Source organism: Macaca mulatta, chromosome 5 (genome assembly GCF_049350105.2).
Source record: "Macaca mulatta isolate MMU2019108-1 chromosome 5, T2T-MMU8v2.0, whole genome shotgun sequence".
Lineage (NCBI taxonomy): Eukaryota > Metazoa > Chordata > Mammalia > Primates > Cercopithecidae > Macaca > Macaca mulatta.
In genome coordinates, this window is record NC_133410.1 from 151,144,028 (window position 1) to 151,168,375 (window position 24,348).

The window sequence follows — 24,348 nt, forward strand, 5'->3', positions numbered from 1 at the left end:
TACTAAAGAGAACCCAAGTCCATTTGGGATGCTAGAACCCTCAAAAACATAGTAAATTCTGCATTTAACTAAAGGTGACATATGAATAGAAACCAATCCATACATCAGAGGCATTTTCCCCAATACAAATAGACGAATTTTACTCTGCATCTTAAAAAATACACAATATCATATTTCATTAACTTTTAGTCTAAATCTATAAATTAGATGCACATGTCTTGTCCCTTTAAGTTTCCTGCAGGAAAAAAATAAAAGCAATATATCCCCTGCCCTTGATCTCCAGTTCAAAGCACATATGACATGGAAGCTATATTAAATCACAGTGTTCTGTGGAATTAGTTTGAAAGTGTTAGAATCTGAATGATCACATAAGAAGCCCCCAAAGAAATAGTGAATACAAGCACAACTGTAAGATTTGGGGAAGCTAAAATTAATCATGAAGAAAAGGAACTTTATTCATTATCAAAGAATGCTGTTACTTCTGTGAATTTGTTTTATAGAAATCGGAGAATTTTACTGTTTTAAAATTAATGACTATAAAATAAAAGTCAGAAATAATCTGTGCAAAGGAACATTTTAAAAATCGAAACAAAACAAAAATGCTTCTTAAGGCTGACCTAAGGCTCTTCTAACTCAATACTTAAGAGACAGAATCAGTGGAAAGAAAATAAATTACATCAGAAGTTTTTTAAAAAGCCATCTACCAGAAATCAAGAGGCTATGATAGATCTATAATCTGTCTGGTTCATAGGGAGAGAAAACCACAAATTTGGCAAAGCACAAAACTGGGAAAAATAATAACCTAGCCCTTTCAGAATTGGTTTTCTAACATTACATTTTTTTTAGAAAAGTCAATTCTTCATTGTTGAATTTGTTTTATATAATCAAGATCAAATGACTAGGATCAGGGGTATTAAAATAAAAAGTGAAGAAATTTGTCTTGCTTCCATCTAAATATGAAATTTATGTATTTATTTTCTCTTTCAAGGGTAATACTCTAAAACTGACCCTTTGGTGCTTGTTCTCTCTCTAAGGTACTGTGTGTTCACTAATTTTCATTTTACTAAGAACTTCTGGTCCCCTGATTTCTGTTTCAAACCAATGTCTAAATGTTGCACTACTGTGTAGTATGCTTCTGATGTTAATGACTGTTATGTCATAATGAATACTGGGGCTTGTGAGTCAGGAAGATGAAGAAGAACATGGTATGCATCTGATCTAGAAAACATGTGGACTGCTTGGAGTCCTAAGACAGCTCAATGTTTGGTATCTTCTGTTATGAATCCAGGGGTATATGGGTCAGATTCAACAGTCAGGCTAGAATGATGATATTTTTTAGGTTATCTGTGACACTGATAACCAGCCTTTTTAGCTGACCCTTTATACTTCAAACTGAAAACAATAACAGCAGCAAAATTGTATTGGTAATAGCATCATAAAACCATAAAGATTTTAATATGTTTTCCCATACAAAATATAACACCAACACCACCAACACCAGATGTTTAAGAGACATAACCTAAAGAAAGCTAGAGCAGACGGCAGCCTCATTAGAGTCCACAACTCATTTCTCTGCTTGAAGTATTACATAGTTTAAATTATATTTAAATTATATTATCAAATCAAAATGAGGAGCTGTAAGGATTAGAAAAAAATCAGAAAAAGACAAATCGTGGAGTAGAGGTGCAAGCATAAGTCATCACATCTTTATCGAAATAAATTGTTGGTTACAAGTGGGTCCTTGGTGGAAGGGAACAAACAAACTTAAGACATTGTCCAGCTCCTTGAAAGTGGTCTCCATGTTTCATCAAAATAAGAGAGTCTTAACATTTACAAATGGTGTTCTATGCAATTGTTGTATTCATTTGTACCATAAAAATAGTGCAAGGCAGTATTCCCAATGTATGCATAATTATGAAAGTTACTATATTGTTAGAAAACAATTGTTTCAAAATTTATGTGTTTTCAAATTTACTTTGAATTTAAAAAGAAAAGTTTATTTTATTTAACGCTCTTCTTAGTAATTAAAATAGTGTGACTTCCTAAAGACTGTTGTCTCATCTCCTATTTCAAAGCAAACTGTACTCAGAATTAGCTATGATCTATTGTCTGTGTCAAGAATGTGTTTTAACTGATAAGTGGTTTAAGTGGTTTATGTTTAATAGTATAGCACCAACATAGGCTGAGAAAAGAATAATCAGCTTACTCTCTATTATCATAAAACTATGATATTGCCTCTAACATATTTCAAATATGGAAAGTTATTTGATTAAAAAGTAACATTTCGATAAGAGAAAAAATATTTAATAATGTGATCATAATTTATATCTACTTTCTAACTTTCAAAGAATTTCATCACTTTAATGATAATGTAATGTTGTTTTTTCTTACAAGGGCTAACAACATTTCACAACCTGAAACATGAACTTCAATGTGAATTTGAATAATTGCTGTTTCACTATAACTTGTTGCAGTGGAGAACATTAGCTATTTGAGAGCTGACATCTAACATCTGCAAGAATTGTGACTTTCAAACACACTGGCCATCAACAAATACCGCTTTTTTAACAGTGTTTCTACAAAGAGACCCACCTCAGGCTCAGGGCCAGCAACTGCTCCTTTGACTTCAGTAGCTCTCCCACTTTAAAACTGGCATAGCCCAAGAAACTTCGCTGAAAATAACAGAAAGAATGGTTTCATTAACTTGAGGTTCTTTAATATGTTTGCTGTCACATCAATCACACAAAATTAGTCTGTAGAAGAATAAAATATTAAATCTATTAGCCTGACAAATATTTCAGTAACAGAGATAAAATTATCAATAATATATCCACCTCATGGGGTAGGATTAAAGGGTGATAACGTATCATTTTCCCTAAAAGAAAAGAGATCAACAGGCTAGAAAATAACAAGAGGTAAAATACAGCACCCAGAACTGTTTCACTAACCATAATTTTCTCTGCATATGAAAACTGAGGGAAAAGAAAAGATGATATATTTTCCATATTTACCAATGCTGTTGTTCCTCTTATTAGAATTCCTCAAATCACTGGCAGCAACAACTTTGTATTCCAGATATGAGCAAATCTGTTAGTTGGAGCTATTTTTATGTGGGACTTTGTACAAGTTATAAATAGAAATGCTTTAGTTTTCCCCCGTCACAGCAATGTTTTAAAGCATTTTTCCTTTGTTATTTCTTTACTAGCATGGGACAATTTCATTCTAATACACGAAAGAGAATGGCACTTATTCAGTTACATTTTTTTAATTGCTTTTTTAGACTATTATATTAGGTGTTGATGACCTTTGAATACCTGCTTTCTACTCTTTTTGACTCAATGCAAAGAATAAAACTCCAAATTGTTTTTTTTATTTCTTTCCCAGGATAAAAACTCTATCATCTCTTTCTACTATCCCCAGCTACTTCTGATTTAAAAGTCACAATATTATGGGATAAATAACATGAAAAAGAGCTCTCATTCTTCCCTTCAGGTCAAGGAGTAAATATGAAAATATTAAACCCATGTTATTTCTTATGCCACTGTGGCCTAACAAAATGTAAATACTCTACAATAAGTCAATGGTACTTCTTCCAGAACAGTCTCTCATCATAGGTCTGCTGCCAAGCTGCACTAGAATGAGAGGCTGGACAAAGAATTTGAGAGTAACGGCATCTTTTTAGAGGTAAATAGGAAAATATTTCATACATGAATGGCTACATCCACACTCAGAAATTGCTAGGCAGAGGAAAGAAAAAGCTTGAAGTCGGAATTTTTATCCCTCTTTTAAAATCTTTAACTTAGACGAGCTGGTCCTAAAAGGCTTAAAATAAAACATTTGGTAAAACACACTGGTCATGGTGGCTCACACCTGTCATGCCTATAATCCCAGTGACCCTGGAGGCTGAGGCAGGAGGATTGCTTGAGGCCAGGAGTTCAAGGCTGCAGTGAGCTATGATTGCATCACTGCACTCCAGCCTAGGAGACAGAATGAGACCTCATTTGAGAGAGATGGGGAGAGAGAGAGAGAGAGAGAGAGAGAAAGAGAAAGAAAGTGAGGAAGGAAGGAAGGAAGGAAGGAAGGAAGGAAGGAAGGAAGGAAGGAAGGAAGGAAAAGAGAGAGAGAGAAGAAGAACCAACGAATGAACGAAAGGAAAAGGAGGAAAGGAGGAAGGAAGGAAGGAAGGAAGGAAGGAGGGAGGGAGGGAGGGAGGGAAGGAAGGAAGGAAGGAAGGAAGGAAGGAAGGAAGGAAGGAAGGAAGGAAGGAAGGAAGGAAGGAAGGAAGGAAAAGAGAGAGAGAAGAAGAACCAACGAATGAACGAAAGGAAAAGGAGGAAAGGAGGAAGGAAGGAAGGAAGGAGGGAGGGAGGGAGGGAGGGAAGGAAGGAAGGAAGGAAGGAAGGAAGGAAGGAAGGAAGGAAGGAAAAGAGAGAGAGAGAAGAAGAACCAACGAATGAACGAAAGGAAAAGGAGGAAAGGAGGAAGGAAGGAAGGAAGGAGGGAGGGAGGGAGGGAGGGAGGGAGGGAGGGAAGGAAGGAAGGAAGGAAGGAAGGAAGGAAGGAAGGAAAGAAAAGAAAGAAAGGAAAGGAAAGGCAAGGAAGGGCACGGCAAGGCAAGAAAATACAAATCAGTTCTGAAGGAGATACCCATATATTGTTAACGATAAACCCAATTAATTAAAGTTCAAAGAGCTAATTTAGACACAAAGTCATCAAAGCCTGAAAAATCTGAGACTAAATTATTAGGTGAGAAACATTAGGCAAAAAATAGAAGATTTGTAGAAACAAGCTCTCATGATAAATCCATGAGTGATGAAGTAGAGTGAATCAAGACAAAGAAGGAAGTTTGTGAGCTCTATCAGCAAAGCATGCAGAAATTAGAGTGACTTTTCAGCCAAGGGCAGAGAGGGACTCAGAGAGATCCTCCTGAATAAAAGTGTTTATGTCACCTCATCAGAGATGCCTTCTAAAACATCCCTTTACTGAAGCACACTCCCCTCCCACATACACGCTCCACTATTCTCTATTCCTCTTTTATTTTTCTCTATCGACACTTATGACCACCTGACATATTATATATATTATATATGTGTTTATTTTGCACCTCTCCAAAAAATAATCGAGAATTGAAGCTCTACAAAGAGCTTTCTTTTGTTTGCTGATAACCCTCCACTGCACAGCACACAGTAGGTAACTGGTAAATATTTACTGATAATGAATGAATGAATGAACAAATGGCATAGACACCAGCCTTTAAGTAAGTGATTCTATTAGATATAGGAGAAAAGTTACTTTTGCAGCTATTTATAAACTACTGTAATTCACTGAAATGTGGAAAATCAAAACAATTTTGTCGTATGCAGATCGTATACTGCTGTAGTGAATTTTATTTTAGCATTTTGTATTTTAAAGAGATGCTGATCTCACTTTCTCTTTCACTGATAATCATAGCTTTTAAATTAAATTCCCACTCATTATTCACACTCAAAGAAAACTTTTAAGCAATCATAAATTTTATGACACTCCAAAATTGCAAATTATTTTCTATTTGCCTTTTAAGATTTTGGAGGTATGGATGGTTTTAGAATTAACAAAGCTGGCTACACATGTCATGAGATTATTGCAGTCTTTTTAGCAATAAAAGTAGCAAACACCCCACAGTGGAATGTAGCAGCTAGAGACAGGTGGAATTGCTATTTTCAGACATAAACTATGGACTCACCATAAGGCACAGCTGCAAGTAAAATTTATGACCACAAGCCATTGAATGTTTCTCCTGTTCACCAGACCAGGAGCTCCTGTGGAAGCAGAACCTTGGCTTGTCCATCTCCTAGCTGAGCCCAGTGTCTGGAACAGAGGGCTGCACTGTGAGTGCATACAGTGTGCCAAGGACAATGCCCATGATTCAGGTTTATCCATTACAACTGTCAGCCACTTGCTTGATCCCAAAGGATAATGAAAGTGCTCACAAATAATAAAATCTGTTAAAAATCAACCTGGATAATGATGGCATCATACCATTACATTTTGTAAACTTGTCAAACAAGAGGAGGTATTATTTGGGTACCAATGCTATCCTTTTTTTAATCCTAAAAATAACTATATATCAAGACTGCATATTGTATAAACTACATTAATAAAATCAAAAAAAATGTGAAGACAATTGTTTTATACTGCAACAACAAACAATGGGATTGCCTATACATTTACTTTTGAGCTGGTTTTTTATTTGTTTTCTTCACCTCAGTATAACTAAAACCAGGATTCTCCCACCCCAAAGTTAGAAAATAAATCTTTAATCTATGTGAATACTTGCTGAACACATTGTAAAAGAATGAATGAGAAAAGAGTCTTCTCTATAACACATGATGCTAATGTAAAAGAATAATTTAATATAAAGCTATTGTATCTTTGCTATCACTGTCATAATTATATAATTTAAGATAAGCTATTTAATTTTTTAATATTTTAAGTATAATTCAAGGGACATTTTTTTCTGAATCTCCTTTGGTGCTGTTTCTATCAGGGGGAAATAAAGACAAAAAAGAGAAAGCTTCACTAGAGTTGGAGCTCAGAGGTCTGAAGCGTGGCTCTAAATCAGTTATTCTGTTCAAAAATGAAAATCTGGACAATTACATTACTTCTTGCAGCCCCCAGGCTCACCATCTACTGCTAAGCATTGTCACTTCTTATTTCCCTGTCTTCTCCCTTATGAAGTCTGGGGCCTTGAACTAGTTGCTCCACTACTCTAGACCTTAGTTGCTAAAGAAAAAAATGCATATGATAACTTATCTTTCTCATAGTTATTGCTATGAGAAAATTAAAGTAATCCAGGCAAAGAAAACATCTAGCCAGGAAAATAAAACATCTCCCATAAATATTTGCATAGTGATTAAGATCATATAACTAGAAGTCAGATGCCTTAAAAGCATCTAATGCACAGCTTAAATACTTTTGGGAAAAGGCAAAGTATTTTTTGAGGAGTCTATAAGAAATGCCTGCACTACAAAAAGAAAAATATATCTTTAAAAATAAATATTAGATTTGGGGGAAATATAACTTAGAATACATTTTAGAAAAAAAGATGAAAAAAGATACAAAGGCCAAAACGTACTGTATAGTTATGAGTATTATTGTTGAGAAAATATTACCTATGATCCCTTATAGCTGTAAGTTGTATTAGATTGCATAGGATATTTAAAGAGCCTTAAGGATTGTTAAGGCCCTGCTAGTCTGTAGATGAAGGAACTGGGGCCTCTAAGAGTAAACTGGCTTACACATGTCACCGAACTAGTTAATCTGTAGAAGCCAAGTTAGAACCCGGGTTTCTTGCTTCTCTCTCCAGCATTCTTTCATCCCCACCATGCTGCGCCTCATTTCTAGGACAGGTGGCAGTTCCCTTTCCTTCTGACAGACTCTGCTTGCACAACATGCAGCTCTAACCTTTCTTGCCTGCTCATGACAATACAACACTCAGTTATTCTGATGTAAGAACCCCAAAGCAGATGATCATTACATTGTTTGCTGCATGATTTCAGTCTCACCTGGCTGGAGAGTACTATCAAACAGGATGGAAAAAAGTGGGGCATCTGTCAGAATCCCTGGCCTCTCTCTACAGGGAGTGTCCACATGAATACTATATCCCACCAGTCCCTGAAGCCACTCCGAGCAAGTCACACATATCCAGACTGCTCAGTAGGATTTGACATCTCCATGCAGCAGGTCCTCTGTGGCTCCCCAGTCACCTTTAAGGGGTCAGAGAAGGTACACCACCACACATGTGGCCACAGATGCCCAGACCTCTGTCATTCATGTTCTTCTCACAAAGCCTATATTCAAAGCACAGGTTTTATTTTTGTTTTTGTTTTTGTTTTTTTTTTTTTTTTTTTTTTTTATTGCAATTTGCATGAACCTCATCAAATTTATTCAACTACTCTCCAGAGCTGTGCTATCCAATGAGTAGCCACTAGCTTTAGCAGGTAAAATGTGGCTACTCCAAGTTGAGATGTATACTCAGTATAAAATACACACTGAATTTAGAATGCTTAGTATGAAAAAGGAATACGAATATGTAATGTATTGATTACACTTTGGAATAATATTTTGCATATATTGGGTTCAATAAAATATATTAAAATTAATTCAGCCTGTTTCTCTTACTTTTTAAAAACACAGCTGCTAGAAAATTTAAAATTAAATATGCAGCATGCATTTTGTGACATACATTATATCCATTGAACACTGCTGGTTTAGAGGTCAAATGAATATATCAATAAAATTTCGACCTATCCTCATAAAACAACATACAGGATCTATGGTATAAGTTTTCAAAGGTCTTTGAAAAGTTGAAGGTTGTATTATAAGACTGATACACAACATCTCTTATGCATAACCTACACACAGGTCTTTTCATAGCCCAGGTACTTTTTTTTTTTTCTGTAAACCATAACAGATATGGTTACATTATTTCCTACCCCACAGGAAGAGAAAAAGACTAAATGAACTATTAACATTGAAAAATACATCAGAAAGAAAAAATAATTGGGAAGAAATCTATTAAAAGTTGATGAATAGCCCAAAGGAAACATTAAAAAGCACTTTAAGGTAAAGTCACTTATCATAGAATTTTATCTTTACTTGTGAATATACCTCAAAAGGTCTAAGAACACATATTAATATTTGCTTGACTAAGTCATCAAGAAAATATTTGGGTGCATCCGGTAAATTCTGTTTGAGAATGAAAAGAAACACACCTAACATATTTGAAAGATTACAATAAAAAAATCTAAGCTCTTTAAAAAAAATCAGAGTACTTGAAGAGTAGAACCCTTGTATGTTGTAATGACAAAGCCATTACTGGCTCTGTGTCCTTGGCCAAGAGCTTAAACTCTCAGACCTGTTTTGGAGTGTCCAAGGAAATATTTTGAGGATTCGCTGATAGGATGTATATTAACAAGTGGTACTTCATAGGTGGTCAACATATGTTAACTTCTCTCTCCAAAATAACATGTAATCTGAGGGTGTTAGGAAATTAAGGCATGCTGACTTGTTCTTTTTCAGACTTACTCTTACTGTGCTTGATATTTAGTTCTGAAGTCATACTTGCCATTTTGAGTTCTGATGGGTCATAAAAGTTGTTAGATTTTTTACTGTATTATTAGTCATTTCTAGAATCCCCCACTCATTTATTTCTGGTGGTTCTAACAATACATAAAATGGTTGGCAAAATAAAATCGTGGTATGCTTTTGATTTATTCAATACATAGATCATAGATTTGCTAGCTTCCAAGCACAAAGCCAGGAATATTAGAAATAGAGACCTTGTTATCATGGAGTACATCTAGCAGGAGTGTGGAGACATGACTAATTGCCTACTTAACACGCTTCCTGCCCATTCTTCATTACTAATAGCACCTCAATTTTGTTTAAATGAGAATTGTACCCAGATTCTCTTCTAGCTAAGGACTTAGGTCTTCCCAATACTATGTAAGTGACAGTATACAAAATGAAATTTCCCAGGAAGTTACTGTTTTCCAAGTTGAAGGAATAGGCCAGCTGAGCTTCTTCCCTTTATTCTTCACTCAACCCAGAATGTGCTACCTGGGGTACCATGGCCAGTCTGTGCAGTTCTCTAAGAAAGAAGGACCAGGAAGATGGATAGAATTTGGCTGCTTCAAGTCACTTTTGAGTAGCTGAAGCCCTGGACAATTTTCCCAAGACTTCTATAACATGAGAAAAACAAACCCATTAATTAGTTTTAAGCCACAGTTTGTCACATTACTTGCCTTAGGGTACATTCCTAATTGCAAAAATAGGCATGTCACAGGATACCAATCGAGATTTCTCTTTTAGTCCAGGAATTATAGCCGAGTTTTGTCAAAGATGAAGACACAATATAATAAATGTACCCCATTGTATGTTCAGAGAACCTTCAGTGTTTGAGGCCAGCAATCTTATTAACATGCTTGATGAGGAACCAGTGTAGAGATGCTGGTCTGTAAGTAGCCACAATACACCCAGTTAATATAAAGCTAGGGCTAGAAGAGAGGAGAGGTCAGCATTTAGGAAGGTGTCTGATTTTGGAGATGTGGCTAGTTTCTCTCTTAAGCATCCCCCAGGAAAATATCTTTATCCTCAGAGCTGAAGCCAAGAGGGTCTGGTACCAAAAATCACTTATAAAGCCTAGAGGTGTCTAAACCATGTTTACTTCCACTGGGGACTGATTGTCTCTCTTTTGAGAATCATTGAATATGACCCAGTGCCTGATGCTGCTGGGGCTTGTAGAAAGGATCAGCAGAGAGATGGCTGAGCCGAAAGAGGAAACACACAATGGAACAGCCTGCATTTCTTCCATGTGGGATGGCAAGTACATGTGAGTTTCATGTATTTGGATAGCACAGAAAATAGCTGACCTGGAGCCAGGTACTTGAATGGTAGATCTCACAACAAGAGGGAATGGAGTAGGGGTGGGCAGTGGAGGAAGTTGGCCCAGAGCCAGGTCCCCCATGGTAGGCAATTATGCTATGAGGAGAACCTGACAAAGTCCCCAGAAATATCTATACCTTTGTCCATCAGAGAGCCAGCAAATCAGTATCTGCCACAGAGAGGACTCTAACACCAGTCACTGCCTGAGAAGCATCAAGTCTAGCAGTAAGGAAACCTCACCCTCACCAGGAGCAAGCCCAGAATAAACCTCTGTCTCCCTACTCCTTCCTCTTTGCTGCCACAACTGAGGAATCAAAAGAAGAAAGGACAGGTCATGTGTGGGAATCACATTAGACTTCCTCCCTACTGCACGCTGTTAGAGTCACAGAAAGTCTAGTCTATAGGGGGAAATGGTGGGAAGAGGTAGAAGAAAATAAAATTAGATAAGAGACTCAAGGTTTAAGATAATTAAGATGGATTCCCAAGAACCTGAGTGAGAGAAAAAATTCGGAGAAATCTACACAATTGGGCCAAAATATCATTAAAGCTTTAAGCAAGGGGAATTCAACACAAGAGCAGTGGTGGAGTGGGGTCAGGGCAGGCAGTGATCACAGAAGAAAAAAATTAAACCAGCTAAGCTTCCTTGAACCTTGGCAAATAAATGGAACACCTTGGTAGAACAATGTATTACCCATATTAATAGTTTAAAAAGTCTCACATTCTATGAAGCAGTGCCATGGGTGTGATGAGAGCGTGCATTTAGGATGGAGGGTCCTGTTGGAAGCAGGGCCCCAGGGTGGTAGTAGTGGAAACATGTGAGCTGGCCCTGAGCTGTGGAAGGGAGCCCTCTCCCCATGGGATGCAGCAGTCCAGGCTGACAGAAGCCCATCTGCCTGTGTCTGTGGAGGCCTGAGGCTGGGGAGAACTTTCTGGATGCGCTGGAGGAACTAAATGAAGGTTTGTGTAGTCAGCACAGAGATTGATGGTGGAAGTGAGTGGCACAAGAGGTTGAAGGGACAGGCAGAAAAACTGCAAGGATTGCCCCAAGTCAAAGCAGTTACTCAATCAGTCCCCAGGAAGAGATGAAAGGCTTGTGTTAGGCATGAGAAAGCAAGACATCGTCCTTTTCCCTCTGCTTCTTCACTAACAGCTGCAGAGATAACTGACATTATGCTCAGTCGAGTCAAACTTTGGTGCATATTTTTGGAGTCCTTCCTTGGCAGTTTGTGGCTGTGTTCAAGGAGAAAATGAATGGTACCTAGTACAGTGTCCTCACACTGACTGGAAGAAGGTTGTCAAGTGCCTGTAGAATTTCAGGGTATTTCAAATAGCTCTTCCAGTTGGCTCAGCCCCAGGGCTTCTCAGACCTAATTTACTTCTGGTCTTTTTCCTCCTCTCTGAACACACAGATCTCAAGGATTCAGCCTGTGGGGCTGTATCTTTTAGGAGCTGCCATCACCTACTCTAGCCTTGTCTAAGCAGAAAGCACCCAGTACCTTCTTGTTCTTCTAAATTCTAAATACTGGAGAGGCAATAGTTCAGTGCAGCAAGAAAACTTCAGCAGGATTTTCCAACATTGGACTGAACAGTGGTGACTGCCTCTCTTTTGACCTTCATTACAGTGTTTAAGTGGCAGGAAACAAAATATCACAATCCTATGGCTGGTTCTCTTCCTTCTTCCTGAAGCGGTAGAGATCACATCTGTAATTTCCCTCACCTCCTGTTGGTCCAGGAATCTTGGCTCTGAATCACAGTTCGGCTACCTGCAGGGCAAAGTCTAGGCTCATCTCTAGCCAGCTGAACTAAATATGAATTCACTTGAGGATGATTTTCAGGAAACAAAAAAATGAATTCCATGCAATTCAGCAAATATGTGACAGTACCTCCTCAAAGAGCCACACCCTCTTAACGTAATTCAATTTTATTTGTCAGCCACCAAGCAGGAGGCCAGAGAAAATCCAAATGATTAATTTAGAAGCAACGTGTGTGCCTTTTGGAAACATAAGAAACACTTACCCCAACTTCTGGCGGGGGATCCTTATGTTCTGGTAGGACACTGGTTCGAACCTGTGGAGAAAAACATTTTCTGTAAGACTTTGGGGTAGAAGCTAGTGCAGAAGCCTCACACAGGTGCAGGGTTTCACTTTCCTTCATCTCACATCAATTCAGACTCTGTGGTTAATCATTAATGAATTAACCTGTGTGCAACACCCATGGCAGTGCAGTGAAGCTTTGCTGTTACAGTTCCTGAACTTCCAGATTTTTCTAAGTGGACAGAGCTGCCTGGATCCTCACTCCATCTCTTTATCTAATACAGAGATATCTGGGATTTAGACAGATCTCTTTAATCTCCTAAAAAGGCAAGCTTCATTCAACATTCAAGGGAAAGGAAAGAGCTGGTATAGAGAAAGCAATTCCATGCATGCGTAATGAATGTTCCCAACACAAAGAAATGATAAATGTTTGAAATTATGGATATGCTGATTACCATGATCTGATTACAATACATCATATGTATTGCAATGTCATTATGTACCTCATAAGTACGTACAATTATGTGTCAATTTTTTTAATTAAAAAATTATTCTCCGAATGAGTGCCCACACTCATGCTTCTTATAGGATATCTTTCCCACTTGAGAATTGTGGGCCAAACTAACAGATACCATCATCTGAATTTACTGGAAAGGTAATTCTCAATTGTGGGAGGGGGAATAATGTAAAAGAACCAGTTATCTGGGTAATCTTTCCAAAAAAGTGTTCTAGTTGAAACACTAACTCCTTATATAATCAAGAGACATGTATCTTCAACTGAGTGGTGATTTTCAATCCTGACTGTACATTAGAATCACCTGGGAACCCTTTCAAACTCTTGGTGCTCCTCCATGCCCCCAGATATTCTGCTTCCAATGTACAGCTACCGACTCTATGGTTCTCTTAAGAAATCACATTTCAAATAAAAAAAAATCATGATTACCTTTCTTGCTTCAGAAAAAGATAGTGAACGTAAGAAAAGGCAAGAAACTTATATCTAGTATGTCTTAATTTGAAATAAAGATGAGTTAAACAAGTTAAATGAATATAAAGCAATATATAAGGACATCCTGTTTACTTGGAGAGAAAGGGGATTGGAGGGGAAGAATCAGAAAGCAACAGCCTAAAACACTTAAAGGATCAACATTTTAGGGGATCATTCTAACAAAATCCTTTTAATCATACTTCTCTTCAAATCCCTTAAGTCTTGACATACCTGACCATACCAAGTCAATCCTCCCAGATTGAAGGGATGCTTCTAATACCTCTAATAAGTTAAGAGACTTGAATCAGCTCCTTGTGGCCTGCTAATCTTGAACACAGTTGCCAATTCCTTGAAAAAAGCCACAAGCTATAATAAAATGTGCATTTCGACTTCGAGCTTAATACTTTTGGTATCTTTATGACAGATCCAGCACTGTCGCTTGCACAATTTGTCAGTCATTATAACTCAAAATTGTTCACCCAAGCACAAAATAAATGACATGAGAGACCTCAATGGAGTAAACACAATTTGTAGAACACACTCAACTCTTCAACTCAGGACTGTGTGACAGAGCACTTGCTGGCTAAGAGCATTAGCAGTTTGGTAGCTGCATTAACATTTTTTGGCCCAGATTACTATTCAGTCTCATTATCTGAAAGTCATCAACTGGCCTCAAAGGATGAGGAAACTATATACAAATAGAGGTGGTGGACAACGTAGTGTGTGTATGGATTATATATAGTATATATAAATATGGTTGCTCCCTCTATCTCTGTGTGTATATGAATAGTTTATTATACTACATATATATATACAGTATAAAGTGCTATATAATGAATATTCACAACATGTACCATATAATGCACATATGTGTACATATATACATTAATTTTTTAAAAAGTTGACAGCCAAATAACATTTTCCAAAGAGATACACTTGAATTTACAAATAAAGTGAAAAAGTCAGAAATTGGTAAGAGGGTCAACATACATAGAGTTGTATAAAGTATTTGATTTGGGTCATAAATATTAATATAAAAGTGTTTTAACATTAGACAAAGGTAGAAAATTCTGACAATTCCTGCAACATGGTAAACTCCCACATTTTAATAATTTTATATGTAGAACATGTATTTCTTATAATTATCAATAAACTACAGAAGGAAAAGGACATTCCTTATCTTCTTTTACATATATATTTAATATTCTTTATCCTATTACTGATGTTATGGTACATAGGTTATATCAGTGATGCTTTTCTTATATATTCCTCCATTGCAGTGAACACAAGCTAGGTAGCAAGCACTGGATTTGCTAGTGAGTAATGCCCCAGTATTTCTTGTTGAGACTTCAGAGGCCAGTGAGTGAGACACATATGTGAATAATTTAGCACAATGCAATAAGTGCTATAATAGAAATATGGGCATTGTCCTGTGGGCATTTAGAATGAAGTATAACTATTTTATCCTGTGAGTTTCAGGAAAGGCTTCACAAAAGAAGTGGTCTGGGTTTTGAAGGATGGCTAGGAGTTTTAGGCAAGGAAGGATATGATAAAACAAGCAGGGTTTTATGTAACAAGCACGTGTCATAGAGTTGTAAGAGTTCCGTGGGAAGGGTGCAGGATTTGAAACATGGCAGATTATGTGGGCCAGCAACAAACTACCAAGATGAGAGAATTTACATGAAAATGGGAAATGACTGACGGCTTCAAGGCAGATTACATGCTTAGGATCAACATTTAAATATGATGTTAGGAGATGTAGAAGAAACTGTGGCTACTATAGAAACTGACGAACAAATATATGAAGGGATATGTAAATCAACGAAACTGAGTATTCCAACGCTCTTTATCCAGGGAGATGATGCTGTCCTGGTTGTCCCTCCATTGAAAGTTGGCTGACACAAAGAATTTGTCCAGTATGGAAAATAGGAGACTTTGTACAATTGCCTCTTTAAATGTGCAAAGCATTTGAAAGAGAAAACTGCATACTTTTGATATTAAGAAATAATTCTGAGGATTTTTCCACTCTTAAAATGAATTGATTTGCACATAACCCACGACTTCTTAAGCTAAATGGCACTTTTCCCTCCAATTCTTCCAATAAATATCACCAAGATGCAAAAACAAAAACAAAAATGAACAAACAAACAAAAAACCAGAGCTCAGTTGTGTTCAGGGAATATAAGTATTCTGTTGATGCTATTGGGGCCCTGCAGGAAATGGCAGGAGTTACATACGTTTGGGGAATTGGTTGGGGCCATTTACTGGAGAGGGCTGTCTCCCATGTTATAGAAATGGAGTTTTATTCCACTGCATTATTCCAGGCAATAGGAAATCAGGCAAGGCACTGAACAGTGGAGTGGCATGATCAGAGCCCTTGACACATCCCAACTCTTCCCAAGTCACCTTGGGAAAATGATTGAACCTCTTCATGCCAGCTGCCTTTCAGCCTTTTTATCAGTTATTTAACATGGGGTTAATAGACCCTACAGGTTGTTGTATTCTATCCTTTTCAGCACTGCAAACAGTACCTGACCCAGAGAGAGAAGAACAAAGTGTGTGAGAAAGAAATGGAGGGGGGAAGAGAGAAAATGAAGAGGAAAGAGGCGAGGAAAGAAAGAAGAAGAGGAAGGCAGAGGAAGGAAGGGAGGAGGACCATGAGACAGGGAGCAAGGGAGAGAAGGAGGAATATGTCACTAAAAAATACTAAGGCCTGAACAGATATAGATGAGACCTCTTGGTGAGAAAGGGATGAAGCAAAGGCTGTCACTGTAGCATTTGGAATATTCTGGTTCACCGACAATGTCATGCCTCCTGAGAATTGCAAGCCTTCCTTTGGAATTCATTTTCCCTTTTTTGGTCTTGTCAGCAGTTCTTCTGTCTATTTTTCGTCACTATTCCCCCTCCCTGTCCCTTCCAGGAACATAAGAATGTCTTCCTGACTACAAATTTAAAACATTCTTACAGCTTCCTTTTGTCTAGACTTTTATGATGTCAAATAAAGCAAGGCAGACCAATTAATGTGATCTGTAGAAAATCATGTTTCCTATTCCATCTTGAATATTTTTTAAGGTTCATCTAAAACAAATTTCCTTCTCTATCAACCCCAGAAGTTCAAAATTAAACTAACTAAATTTATCTTAAAAACAAAACAAAACCAGGTAGCATAGAGTGGGTTATTCTCACTCTTTCAGGAATTCATATAGACTACTTCACAAGTCTTAACTGTCCCCAACAAGACGCTGCTTCAGCTACCAATACAGCAGCTGAACACAGGACTTTAGTGTTCAAATTTATGCAAGATATACTCCTCAGACTAGTCAACCTTGTTACAATGAGCATGGGCATTGCTGTCCTGAGGGTGGGAGGAGAGTGAGGACTGCTCCATTTTTTGTAGGTGAGTAGCTGAAAATCAGGCAGTGGGGCTGCCTGAAATGCTAGGAGTCTGTTGGAGATCCAGACCCAGAGAAGGAAAAGGCCATGCTGTCCTGAGTCTGCACACTAGACTGGCAGCACCTGACCTCATTCAAGTGCATCTGCTCATTGGTAGGTGAGGGAGAAGCATCATCCCTCTAGACAGTCTCAGCTGGCAGGCAGAGGGAAAGATATTGGTTATAGCGGAGGGACACCTCTCAGCAGGGATAGAGCCCAGATCCTCTTCCTAGAAAACTGTCACACCTGATATTGTCTCTGATAATGAATGTGTCTCATTTCTTTAAGAAAAAAAAAGTGTTACTCTAATTCTCTATGTATCTCAAATTAGACTATATCATCACATTTACTTGTCCTACTTGGAAGGAGACACATAAGTGTCTTTAATCAAACATTAAAATTTGACTACAACAGAAATGTTTTGCTCTGCCTCACAGTATGAATTTTCCAGAAGGAAGCTGCCTGCTTAACCAGGATTCCATATCCTAGAAACCCTGCTCCCAGGAGCAGCCATGTGGCTAGTTCTCACCAATGAAATGTACATGCAAGTGATGTTTGCTGTAACCAAGCTGGATTTTGCAAAAGTGATTATATACACTCTCTCCACTGTCTCATTCTTCTTCCAATGGCCATACATAGAGGAGTCCAGTCTTTATGTGGTGGCTGAGCTGCACCTGAGTCCCAAAATTACCACATGAAAGAAAGCCATCTGCCAGCCATCACTACTGGTAGTAGACTGTTAAATAATTGTGTTAGTTTTCTACTGGTGTGCAACAAATTACCACAAACTCAGCTGCTTAAAATAACATCCATTTATTTGTTCACAGCTTTGTAGGTTAGAAGTCCAGGCATGATATGGCTGGATTCTCCACTCAAGTCTCACTTGGCTGAAATCAAGGTGTCAGCTGGCTGTGTCCTCATTTAGAGGATACTGCAGAAAGATGTGCTTCAAAGCTCCCTCAGGCTTCTCAGAATCTAGTTTCTTGCAACTCTTGAACTGTGGTCCTTATTTTCTTGATGGCTGTTCACAGGAGGCTGCTCTAAACTCCTGGGTTCACACACCAGCAGTCCTTGCCAAGCTCCCTCCTCCATTAAATTCAGCAACAGAGGATCTTCTTGCCATCAAATCTTCTCTAACTTCTGTTTTTAGGAAGAACTCACTCTCTTTTAAAGGATTACCTGATTAGGTCAGGCTCTTCTTGGATGATCTGTCTTTTAACTGGGCTATATAATATGACCTAATCATGAGATTAAGTGCTATTATATCACAGCATTGAGGATTATGCAGGGATGTACATCATGGAGTGCTAATTTTGGGAACAATCTTAGAATTCTGCCTACCACAATAATCAAGAAATAAACTTCCACTGTGCTAAGACACTAAAATTTGGATATTTACATTTGCTTTGACAGAATAATTTAGACCCTCTGTTCTTTTTAATTTTACTAGGTTCTGGAAGAACATGTGGTGTTTGGTTACATGGATAATTTCTTTAGTGGTGATTTCTGAGATTTTGGTGCACCCATCACCTGAGCAGTGTACACTGTGCCCAATGTGTAGCCTTTAATCCCTCACCCCACTCCCACCATTCCCCAAGTCCCCAGAATCTACTGTATCATTCTTATGCCTTTGTGTCTTCATAGCTTAGCTCCGATTTATAAGTGAGAAATACTATGATTGGTTTTCCATTCCTGAGTTACTTCATTTAGAATGATGGTCTGCACCTCCATCTACATTGCTGTAAATGCCATTATTTGATTTCTTTTTATGGTTGACCACATTTTCTTTATCTACTCACTGATTGATGGGCATATGGGCTGGTTCTATATTTTTGCAATTGTGAATTGTGCTGCTATAAACATGCATGTACAAGTGTCTTTTTCATATGACTCCTTTTTCTCTGGGTAGATACCCAGTAGTGGGATTGCTGGATCAAATGGTAGATCTACCTTTAGTTCATTAAGGAATCTCTGCACTGTTTTCCATAGTGGTTGTACTAGTTTACATACACACCAGCAGTGTAAAAGTGTTCTTTTTTCACCACATTCACACCAACATCTATTTTTTTTTTTAATTGTGGTCATTTCTGAAGGAGTAAGGTGATATCACATTGTAGTTTTGATTTGCATTTTCCTTATAATGAGTGACATTGAGCATTTTTTCATAGGCTTGTTAGCCATTTATATTTCTCTTGAGAATTATTTATGTCCTTAGGCCACTTTTTGATATAATTATTTGTTTTTTTCTTGCTGACTTGAGTTCCTTGTAAATTCTGAATATTATCCCTTTGTCAGATGCATAGTTTGCAAAGATTTCCTCCCACACTGTGAGTTGTCTGTTTACTCTGCTGATTATTTCTTTTGCTGTGAAGAAGCTCTTTAGTTTAATTAAATGCCATTTATTTATCTTTGCTTTTGTTGCATTTGCTTTTGCGTTCTTGGTTATGAATTCTTTGTCTAAGTCAATATCTAGAAGGGTTTTTCTAATGTTAACTTCTAGAATTTTTATGATTTCGGGTCTTAGATTTAAGTCTTTGATACATCTTCAGTCAATTTGTGTATGAGGTCAGACACGAGGATCCAGTTTCATTCTTTAACATGTGACTTGCCAATTGTGCCAGCACCATTTGTTGAATAGAGTGCCCTTTACCTTCTTTATGTTTCCCTACTTTTGTTTGCTTTGTTGATGATTACTTGGCTGTAAGTATTTGACTTTATTTCTGGGTTCTGTATTCTGTTCCATTGGTCTATGTGCCTATTTTTATACCAGTGCCATGCTGTTTTCTTGGCTACAGCCTTGAAGTATAGTTTGAATTTGGGTAATATAATGCCTCCAGATTTGTTCTAATGAAATTTTGGATTTATTTAGTGTGTAGTTATGAGAAAATATAGCAAAATAGCTAACATTAAAACTTCATTTACTATTTTAAGGCCAGCAAGCATATATCAAGCACATATTATGATTCAATCACTATTATAAGCACTGACAATCTCAGAGAGTAAGAGATTAAGAAGACAAGGTATATTTTGCTGATATGCAATAACAATGACATGGTAAGAGTCAGACATCTAATAATAATTGCTAAGAACCTTCAGTTTTCTAAAATCTATCAGCTAGTCTTCGATAACAGTTTTCCAGTTGTTTAATTTCAATCTCGCATGGAGAAAATGATGCATGTACAAATCTAAATGATTTAGGCCACAGAACCTTAGAGATGGAAGGAATGTCTCAGTTAACCCCCCCAAAAAAAAACCATCTATGCAATATGAAAATTATATCTGAAATATTCCTGGGAAGTAAACTTAACATTTCTTCTTCAACATTTGGAATTTCTAGCTTACTATATCTCACAAATCGGTATCGTAAAGGTAGCGTTACAAACTTGTATGCCCACAGGCTCCAGGTAGGTTAAATTAATGAAAGGAGTGGGCTGGGTGTTTGAGACAATAGGAATTGGAGAGGACTCTGGCAAAATGGAATCACATTTCTAGTCTTTAAGGAGTGACAACTACCCAGCTTCAAAGGATTGAAAAAATTCTAAGAAATGTTCCTTCAAATATTAATAATGGGTAAATATTAATTCTTTTGAAAGTGGGCTATTATCACCACTTGCTGATTTTTACCAGAAACATGCTTTGTAAGTAAGGTGAGTGGGCCAAAGCAAGCCCACTACTATTTTAGTAAAAATATTTTTTAAAATGTGCTACCCTAAAACAGTTATTATGAATCTTGATAACACAGTAGAATCACCTGTAACATGTTTTTGGTTTTGTGTTTGTTTTAAATGCCAATTCACAGGTCACACCCCAGAATAATTAAATCAGAATGTTCAAGGGAAGGACACAAGCATCAGTATTTTTAAGGTTAATACTCTACTGATTCTAATGTGTAGTCAAGTTAAAGTAAATAACTATTACTATAAAATAAATTAGATTACTTTTTGGTAAGAATGAGCCTCACGAACTAGCTCTAAGTCCTATGAGGAGTCTTAAAACATATTGTGCCATGTTCAAGCCATCAAATATGGTTCCCTTTGAAAAGAACACACAAAAAAAGTTAACAGATTCTCAGAGCTGGAACATTTTTAGGAAAAGTTCCTCAAATGTTCGTGCGCATACTTATCACCTGCTGGTCAACAGCTGGTCAGGAGGATGATCTCCAGACCATTCTCTAGAAGTCTGTTAGAAATGCAGTATCTCTGACTTGCCCCAGACATGTGAATCATAGTGTTCATTTTGGTAAGATTCCCAATTCATTCATATGTACATTAATGTTTGAGAAGCTTTGGTTTGGAAGAATGCTCATGAATGAAATGGGTCGTAATGAGAACAGTAGGTCTTCCTTGCACCTAAACATGCCTGAAATAGAAATGAGGTTTATTATTCTGGTTATGAAGATCTTTTTTTTAATGTCAAGCAACTGTAAAAGTTCCAGATGATACCTTCCAGCAGACAGCTGCCCCCTTTTTATGTGAGACAAATGGCAGGTGAGGTAAATGAGACCCATAGGATAGGGTGCTAATCCAATGTAACTGGTGTCTTTGTAAGAAGAAGAGGAGATACCAGAAAAGCTCATGCCCAGAGGAGAGACCATGCAAAGAGGCAGCAAGAGGGCTGCTGTCTGCAAGTCAAGGAGAGAGGCTTTGAAGAAGCCAACCTTGCCAGCACCTTGATCTTAGATTTGCAGACTCCAGACCTGTGAGAAAATGAATTTTTGTTGCTTAAGCCACCCAGTCTATGGGCAGACTGGGTATTTTTTTATGGGTAGCCCCAGCCAACTAAGACTCTGAGTCTACCTGTGTTATCTGGTATGGCTCTTTGTGATTTTCAACCAACAGCCTGACTGGCCTTTGCTTCTCAGCCCTGAAAAAGTGGAGATTGTAAGACATTCCACTATACTTCTTTAACATTACACCTGACACAGCCTCAGAATCTGACAAAAGTCTTTAGAGGGAGACCAGCCATGAGTCTGAATCTCCTTTGGACTCCAAATGTGTCATTCCAACTATACGTGAAAATTCGAATCTCTGCTGAGTGCTATGCCTGCCAGCTGCCACCTTCTGTTTGGCAAAACCTTAATATTCAGACTTCTAGTCACAGGGAGACTCTGTGAATACCTTCAGGTGAAAAACGGCTTTTTAGTTTCTCAGTATCAACTCAGCACTCCCTCTAGGGCATCTCTTGCCTGTTGTCAGTTTCTCTCTCTAGTTTCCCAAGCACTGTGAAACTATGGGGACTTTCACTCTGCTTTTTGGAAGCCTTTGACCTGGTTCTTTAGCCTCCTGCAAAGAGTCAGAATTCACCAAGTCTCTTCTGAGAAAAAAAATGGCCACTTACTTGAGCCCCCTGAATTCTCCATTTCTCACTTCATCCAACACAACTGCTGAAAGCTTTGCTGATTTCTCTTTCTCCAAGCAGCAGCTGCAGCAACAGCAGCAGCATCAGCTCTCTGTCTAGGCAAAGGCCTATTCTTCAGCCCACTCTAAGAGTCAGCAAATACCCCTAGACAAAAATCATGGCTCCTGATAGCTCAATGTTGAAAGGTTCTCCTTGCTCTATAAATTTGGTCTCTCTAGTTATTTTTGCTCTGATAGCTTAATGGTGCTTTTAAACATGTGATTTTTTGCAATCAGCCCAGTTTCTTTTCTAGGTGTTGCCAGAAGGAGCAGTGCTTGTCCCACCTGCCACATCCTACCCTAACTGAACTCCTCAATATCCAGAAAAGTGATTGGTAAACTAATAAATCTTCCAAACATGTGGTCAAGGGACGAAAAAAATTATATTCAACAGAGTATGGTTATATGTAATTGGAGAGGAAAAAAATGCCATTTAAATTTTGGTCTGTCTGTTATGTCTTTGACAAACTGGCACAAATGCATAATGACATTTGGTTCCTTTGGTAAGACTAGAGCTTACCTGGAAGCCTAAACACCATCCCAATTAACCAGTTTGGATAAACAGTAATTCTTGAGTGGGATACGCTATCTTGGGTTTTACTCACTAAATGTGATCATCTTTCAAATGTCAAGCACAGTCTACCAAATTATGTATACAAGTCCATTCTACAGACTTCCATGCCAAAAAGAAACACTAGTTAAGACAAACATAAGTACTCTTTTAGTTTGGATGCTCTAACCTTAGATGTATTCATTTCTTTAAAGCAGTGATGTTCACACCACAGCTCCTAGTCACATGTGTCTCTTTATGTTTAATTGGTGGCTCTTTAAAACTTCTAATTTCTCTATATGAATGTGCCATTATACTAAATTCTACCAGTCATACAGGACTCATGTAGTTCTTTAGGTTAATAGTGACTGTAAATGTGGCTCCAGAGTCATATAACTCTGACTATCCCTGCCATTACCCACATTTTATTCCACTTCCCTTTCCAACTATTACAGAGGTCTATTACAAGCAGGTGAAAGAATACTGAACGACAACAATATCTGTAGACATTACCTTCCTTTATCAGAGAATCACTGAAAGATACAGGTTCTGCTGAAAATAAGAGATGCTAGGTATGAAGTTTCGTTTTCATGGAAGTCAAAGAGGTCTCCTTACAGCTTTTCTGAGAATAAGTGATTCTGTCCTCCATACTACTTATTTCTGGGTCTTCCTGAAATGAACAATAGGCTGGGAAGCAAGCATTGTACAGACCCCATCGATTTTCTTCCACTATGTGTTATGAGCCAAGTCCTGACCTGTGCACTTAACTAAAGCAAGAAGGAGAAACCACTAAAGAGCTGTATAAAGTAGGACAGACAACAGTTTTCCTTTAAGTAGTAAGGGATGTTTACATATTTTACAAATAGAAATAAAGGAGCTCTTTGTACTGTAAAGCCACAATCTAAAAATGTGTTTTATAGGCACTAAAGATAATAGCTGATAACTTGCTAAACAACTGTTCTTTATAAGCTGAGAACTCCATTTCTGCTGACTCCCAAAGCCTCACATGAGGATATTATTAACATATGAAACATACATAGAGTGCAATTCAAAACTCATGTATGCTATTAACAGTTGTTATCAGATCAAACTTCCACCACTGCCTTCATCCATTTCCTCTCTCTACCACTTCAATATGCAAAAATAATTGTGCCGTCATTCTAAAACGTGGAGAATCATTACGGCTGATCACTTCTCCTCAGCATTAGACCTGGATGGCGATAGGCTACCCTAGAAACTTTCTGCCCTAGAAATACTGTAAAACTTACAGTTGATACATAATAATGGAAGCAAGGAAATAATATATGTTTAATCTTTGGGTTAATTATTTCAGGGCATGTCATTTTTTTTTTTTACTTGTATTATTTCATTACAGTTCTGTGTTGCATTATTATTTCTTTGCCCATTTTACAGATGAGAAAACTGGGTTTCAGAAAACTGGGATAATTTGCCCAGGGTCACTTCATTAGCAAGTGGCAGATTAGACATTAAACAGTCTCCTTCCAAAATCTGTGCCCTTTCCATGGC

The 24,348-nt window shown here is 37.7% G+C and overlaps 1 protein-coding gene across 8 annotated transcripts in view; it reads right to left on the reverse strand.

Annotated features, from left to right (window-relative positions):
- The window catches only part of INPP4B (inositol polyphosphate-4-phosphatase type II B), an 813,118-nt gene that overhangs the window by 262,600 nt on the left and 526,170 nt on the right, over positions 1-24,348 (reverse strand). For 6 of the 8 annotated variants that reach the window (XM_001091644.5, XM_015139258.3, XM_028848782.2 and 3 more), the window contains 2 exons: positions 12,442-12,492; positions 2,593-2,672 (listed from right to left, as the gene is read on the reverse strand). In XM_001091644.5, coding sequence (XP_001091644.5) covers positions 2,593-2,672; positions 12,442-12,492 — 131 coding nt within the window. Of the gene's footprint in view, positions 1-2,592; positions 2,673-3,011; positions 3,092-12,441; positions 12,493-24,348 lie in introns of those variants that run through there. The other 2 variants (XM_078002716.1, XM_015139260.3) reach the window with 1 other exon arrangement.